We start from the raw sequence: 7,500 nt of genomic DNA on the forward strand, positions 1-7,500 counted from the left end.
AGTTAAAAACATATATATATATATATATATATCTATATATATAAAAATAAGTTGTCTGTGGATGGATGGATGGATGGATGTGTGGATGGATGTGTCAGGTGACGTCACCTGAAAAAACTGGATTAGGTGACGTCAAAACTGAAAAAACTAAAAAAAGGCAAAAACTACAAAAAAAACTAAAAACTAATAAAAAAAATAAAAAAGCTAAAAAACTAAAAAAACTATAAAGGTAAAAACCAATAAAAAACTAAAAAAAAAACTGAAAAAACTAAAAAAAGGCAAAAACTACAAAAAAAACTAAAAACTAATAAAAAAAGTAAAAAAGCTAAAAAACTAAAAAAAATAAAAAAACTAAAAAAAGGTAAAAAACTAAAAAAAATAAAAAATAAAAAAAAACTAAAAAAAAGGAAAAAACTGAAAAATAAGCTAAAATAAAGGTAAAAACCAATAAAAAACTAAAAAAAAAAGGAAAAAACTAATAAATGACGACACTCAAAGAGAAAGCGACCAGGACAAAAAACTAAAAAAAAAGGCAAAAACTACAAAAAAACTAAAAACTAATAAAAAAAATAAAAAAGCTAAAAAACTAAAAAAACTAAAAAAAGGTAAAAAACTAAAAAAACTAAAAACTAAAAAAAAACTAAAAAAGGTAAAAACTAAAAGAACTAAAAAAGAAAAAAATAAATGACGACACTCAAAGAGAAAGCGACCAGGACAAAAGGAATGTTCGATTAGCAATCAACAAAGCACCGGGACACAGGGAGTATAAATGACGACCAGGACACAAGTAAAAAAAAAAATTAACAAAACTAAAAAGAAGGTAAAAACTACAAAAAAACTAAAAAGAAAAAAAAACTAAAAACTAATAAAAAAACTAAAAAATCTAAAAATCTAAATAAACTAAAAAAGAAAAAAAAAGGAAAAAAATAAAGGAGAAAAACAAAACTAAAAAACGAATGTATATACAGACCGGTACACCGGGATACAAATGACGACCGGGACACAGGGAATATAAATAACGACCGGGACACAGGGACACAACTACAACGGGGACACCGGGGGAAACAGGGGGATATAAATGACGACCGGGACAAAAAAACTAAAAAGAAATAAAAACTAAAAACTAATAAAAAAAACTAAAAAATCTAAAAATCTAAATAAGCTAAAAAAGAAAAAAAAAGGAAAAAAATAAAGGAGAAAAACAAAACTAAAAAACGAATGTATATACAGACCGGGACACCGGGATACAAATGATGACCGGGACCCGGGACACAGGGAATATAAATGACGACCGGGACACAGGGACACAACTACAACGGGGACACCGGGGGAAACAGGGGGATAACCTGACAATCTATTTATATGCAAAGACAATGGGACAGCAAAGAATGTTGTATATTCGCAAGTTTTACGTAGTTAAAACCATATATATATATATATATATATCTATATTCACAGGTGGGACATAGGGACACAACTACAATGGCGCGTAACTATTATGGCGCGTAACGACTTACGCGCGCGGGGGGGCTTGGGGGGGGCGCGAAGCGCCCCCACCAACTAGGTGTTGGGGTGGCGCGAAGCGCCACCCCAACAGCTAGTATATATATATATATATATATATATATATATATATATATATATATATATCTATCTATATTCACAGGTGGGACATAGGGACACAACTACAATGGCGCGTAACTAATATGGCGCGTAACGACTTACGCGCGCGGGGGGGCGCGAAGCGCCACCCCAACAGCTAGTATGCATATATATATATGCATATGTATATATGTGTATATATATGTATATATATGTATATATATGTATATATATGTATATATATGTATATATATGTATATATATATATATATATATATATATATATATATATATATATATATATATATATATATATATATATATATGTATATATAGCCTATGTATGTATGCATGTGTGTATATGTATATGTTTATGTATCTATATATATAAAAATAAGTTGTCTGTGTGTGTGTGTCGAGTGACGTCATGTCATCTGGTCGTCATGTCGTCATTATGACGATGACGTCATTATGACGATGACGTCATTATGACGATGGCGTCATTATGACGATGAGGTCATTAAAGGTATTTAAGACATTCATTCACGGAAAAATGTGTAATTGTAAAATGACTGAAGAACCTACAATGCCAACAGCCGAGGAAGCTGCTCAAAGAGTCTATGCCAAAAAACTTGCTGCTGATAGAGAAAATAAGAAAAGAAAGCGTGCCGAGGAATCACAAGAGCAACACGAAAACAGACTTACTGCTAAAAGAGAAAGTGAAATAAGAAGGCTAAAAGTATTTAAGAAAATCAGTCAAAGACAAATTTTTAATTGTAAGAAGATCGTGGACGGAAAAATGTTTAATTGTAAAATGACTGAAGAACCTACAATGGCAACAGCCGAGGAAGCTGCTCAAAGAGTCTATGCCAAAAAACTTCCGGCAGATAGGGAAAGTAAGAAAAGAAAGCGTGCCGAGGAATCACAAGAACAGCAAGAAAACAGGCTTGCGGCTAAAGAACGTAAAACCGCGCAGTTAGATGAAAATCCACCTGGACAGCGAGAGTCAAAACATATCAAAACTGAAAATGATAGCGATGATGATTGGGTTTCGGATTTTGACTTGGATAAGGTCATCAATGCCTACCAGATTTTAGTTAAAAAAAAAAAAAAACAATGGTTCGGCGATATATATTTCATAGTGACGCTGAAAAATAAAGAAGAAAAAGAAAACTGAAAAAAGGTAAAAAACTAAAAAGAAAAAACACTCAAAGAGAAATTACAGACCGGGACACAAATGACGACCGGGACAGAGGGAATATAAATGACGACCAGGACACTCAAAGAGAAATTACAGACTGGGATACCGGGACACAAATGACGACCGGCACACAGGGAATATAAATGACGACCAGGACACAGGTATTTAAGAATATCGTTCAAAGACAAATTTTTAATTGTAAGAAGATCGTTGAAAGAGAAATTTATAATTGTAAATTGACTGAAGAAGCTACAATGGCAACACCCGAGGAAGCTGCTCAAAACGAATGTATTCAAGCCGAAGTCCCTGAGTTGGTAAAGCGTTATGTTTCAGATTCTATGTCCGAGAGGCTCCAGGTTTGAACCTTGGCTTTAGCATTAATACAAAAGAAGAAAAAAAACTAAAAAAGAAAAAAAAAACTAAAAAACAGGTAAAAACTACTAAAATTACTAAAAAAGCTGAAAACTAAAAAAAAAAACTAAAAAAAAGGGAAAAAAACTAAAAATTGAAAAAAAATAAAAAAAACTAAAAACAGCAAAAAAACTAAAAAGAAAAAAAACTAAAAACTAATAAAAAACTAAAAACTGAAAAAGAAAAAAACTAAAAAAAGGAAAAAAAACTGAAAAATAAAGAAGAAAAAGAAAACTAAAAAAAAGGTAAAAACTACAAAAAAACCAAAAAGAAAAAAAAACTAAAAATCTAAAAAATAGGTAAAAACCAAAAAAAACTAAAAAGAAAAAAAAGGAAAAAAACAAAAAATATATTTCATCATATACCATTTCAAAAACGAATGTATATACAGACCGGGACACAGGGAATATAAATGACGACCGGGACACTCAAAGAGAAATTACAGACTGGGACACCGGGACACAAATGACGACTGGGACGTGTGTGTCGACTGACGTCATGTTTGTGTGTCGACTGACGTCATGTTTGTCGACTATAAATGACGACTGGGACACAGGGACACAACTACAACGGGAACGCCGGGGGGCACAGGGGGATATATAAATGACGATGGAGACACAGGGAATGTTTGATTAGCAATCACCATCAACAAAGCTCAACGGTAGTCATTAGAATAATGAGGTATAGATCTGAATACGGATTGTTTTTCACATGGACAATTATATGTTGCATGTTCAAGAGTCGGTAAACCTGACAATCTATTTATATGTAGAGACAATGGGACAGCGAAGAATGTTGTATATTCGCAAGTTTTACGTAGTTAAAACATAAATATATATATCTATCTATATTCACAGGTGGGACACAGGGACACAACTACAATGGTGCGTAACGACTTACGCGCGAGGGGGGGCTTGGGGGGGGCCCGAAGCGCCCCCACCAACTAGGTGCTGGTGCCCCAACAGCTTGTACATATATATATATATCTATATATATAAAAATAAGTTGTCTGTGTGTGGATCTGTGGATGGATCAGGTGACGTCATGTTTGTCCGCAAATGACGTCTGAATTATTTCACACTAATACAAAAGAAGAAAAAAACCAAAAAAGGTAAAAACTACAAAAAAACTAAAAAGAAAAAAAAACTAAAAAAGCTAAAAAACTAAAAAAAAACTAAAAAAAGGTAAAAATCTAATAACTAAAAAAAAACTGAAAAAAATAAAAAAAGGCAAAAACTACAAAAAAAATAAAAACTAATAAAAAAACTAAAAAAGCTAAAAAACTAAAAAAACTAAAAAAAACTAAAAAAAAGGTAAAAAAACTAAAAACTAAAAAAGAAAAAAACTGAAAAAAAGGAAAAAACTGAAAAATAAAAGAGAAAAAGAAAACTAAAAAAATATGAATAAATATATATAAAAAACTAAAAAAGGTAAAAACTACAAAAAAAACTAAAAAGAAAAAAAACTAAAAAAGCTAAAAAACTAAAAAAAAACTAAAAAAAAACTAAAAAAAGGTAAAAAACTAAAAAAAACTGAAAAAACTAAAAAAAGGCAAAAACTAAAAAAAACTAAAAACTAATAAAAAAACTAAAAAAGCTAAAAAACTAAAAAAACTAAAAAACTAAAAAAAGGTAAAAAAAACTAAAAACAAAAAAAGAAAAAACAAAAAAAAAGGAAAAAACTGAAAAATAAGAGAAAAAGAAAACTAAAAAAATATTAATAAATATAAAAAATATAAATATAAATATAATATAAATTAGCAATCAACAAAGCACCGAGACACAAATGACGACCGGGACACAGGGAGTATAAATGACGACCAGGACATAAGTAAAAAAAAAAAAACTAAAAAACTAAAAAAATGGTAAAAACTACAAAAAAACTAAAAACTAAGAAAAAACTAAAAAATCGAAAAATCTAAATAAACTAAAAAAGAAAAAAAAGAAAAACGAAAAAAAAAATAAAGGAGAAAAACAAAACTAAAAAACGAATGTATATACAGACCGGGACACCGGGATACAAATGACGACCGGGACAGAGGGAATATAAATGACGACCGGGACACAGGGAATATAAATGACGACCGGGACACAGGGACACAACTACAATGGGGACGCCGGGGGGCACAGGGGGATATAAATGACGACCGGGACACCGGGACACAAGGAATATAAATGACGCCCGGGACACTCAAAGAGAAATCACAGACACTGGAACACCGGGACACAAATGACGACCGGGACACTGGGAATAAGGGGACGCCGGGGTGCACAGGGGGATATATAAATGACGATGGCGACTCAGGGAATGGTCGATTAGCAATCACCATCAACAAAGCTCAAGGGCAATCATTAGAATCATGAGGTATAGATCTGAATACGGATTGTTTTCCCATGGACCATTATATGTTGCATGTTCAAGAGTCGGTAAACCTGAAAATCTATTTATATGCACAGACAATGGGACAGCAAAGAATGTTGTATATTCGCAAGTTTTACGTAGTTAAAAACATATATATATATATATATATATATATATATATATATATATATATATATATATATATATATATATATATATATATATATATATATATATATATATATATATATATATATATATATATATATATATATATATATCTATCTATCTATATTCACAGGTGAGACATAGGGACACAACTACAATGGCGCGTAACTAATATGGCGCGTAACGACTTACGCGCGCGGGGGGGCTTGGTGGGGGGGCGCGAAGCGCCCCACCAACTAGGTGTTGGGGTGGCGCGAAGCGCCACCCCAACAGCTAGTATATATATATATATATATATTTATAAATAAGTTGTCTGTCTGTGGATCTGTCAGGTGACGTCATGTTTCTGTGTCGATTGACGTCATGTTTTTGACTGACGAAATTACAGACCGGGACATCGGGACACAAATGACGAGCGGGACATAGGGAATATAAATGACGACCGGGATACTGGCGGGATATATAAATGACGACCGGGACACAGGGATTGTTCGAATAGAAATTACAGACCGGGACACCGGGACACAAATGACGACCGGGACACAGGGAATATAAATGACGACCGGGAACCTCAAAGAGAAATTACAGACTGGGACACCCGGACACAAATCACGACCAGGACACAGGGAATATAAATGACGACCGGGACACAGGGACACAACTACAACGGGGACGCCGGGGGCACAGGCGGGATATATAAATGACGACCGGGACACAGGGATTGTTCGAATAGAAATTACAGACCGGGGCACCGGGACACAAATGACGACCGGGACACCGGGACACAGGGAATATAAATGACGACCGGGACACTCAAAGAGAAATTACAAACTGGGACACCGGGACACAAATGAAGACCGGGATACAGGGAATATATAGAATGTATAGAAATGACCGGGATACAGATATAGAATATCTGAATACGGATTGTTTTTCCCATGGACAATTATATGTTGCTTGTTCAAGAGTCAGTAAACCTGACAATCTATTTATATGCACAGACAATGGGACAGCGAAGAATGTTGTATGTTCGCACGTTTTATGTAGTTAAAAACATATATATATATATATATATATATATATATATATATATATATATATATATATATATATATATATATATATATATATATATATATATATATGTATATGTATATGTATATATATATATATATATATCTATCTCTATTCACAGGTGGGACACAAGGACACAACTACAATGGCGCGTAACTAATATGGCGCGTAATGACTTACGCGCGCGGGGGGGCTCAGGGGGGCGCGAAGCGCCTTCACTAACTAGGTGTTGGGGTGGCGCTTCGCGCCACCCCAACAGCTAGTATATATACATATACATATATATATATATATATATATATATATATATATATATATATATATATATATATATATATATATATATATATATATATATATATATAGATGGATTTATTTTCCGTATAACATTAAAATAATTACCTAACAATCTATAAATCCCCACAAAGGCTCTATGGCCTGTAGGAGGGGGATTCTGAAAAGATCTCATATGCTCTAAACGAGTTATCTGAAACTTGTGGCCGTGAATTTTCCGTGGGGAACAGGAACTAGAGTTTATCGTTTCGACATTTTTTTTAATGGCGAGCGACGTAAAGAACCTACACTATCTCTCAAATCAATTTCAGGACCTACTTCTCTGGTCACATGGAAAGAAAGAAGTTGAACTCGTAGACATGGTACTGAAGATCAAAGAAAAGTTGCAA

The 7,500-nt window shown here is 33.1% G+C and overlaps 2 protein-coding genes across 2 annotated transcripts in view; one reads left to right on the forward strand and one right to left on the reverse strand.

Moving 5' to 3' along the window:
• LOC136026395 (protein DENND6A-like) overlaps positions 1-7,500 on the reverse strand; it is a gene marked incomplete in the record, with an annotated part of 240,547 nt that overhangs the window by 3,707 nt on the left and 229,340 nt on the right.
• Positions 7,423-7,500, forward strand: part of LOC136026392 (protein DENND6A-like) — a gene marked incomplete at its 5' end in the record, with an annotated part of 2,376 nt that continues 2,298 nt past the window's right edge. Inside the window, 1 exon segment of the mRNA XM_065702947.1 lies at positions 7,423-7,500. This exon segment is cut by the window's right edge and continues 2,298 nt beyond it. Within this exon segment, the coding sequence (XP_065559019.1) occupies positions 7,423-7,500 (78 nt within the window).

This window comes from Artemia franciscana, chromosome 4 (assembly GCF_032884065.1).
Source record: "Artemia franciscana chromosome 4, ASM3288406v1, whole genome shotgun sequence".
Classification (NCBI taxonomy): domain Eukaryota; kingdom Metazoa; phylum Arthropoda; class Branchiopoda; order Anostraca; family Artemiidae; genus Artemia; species Artemia franciscana.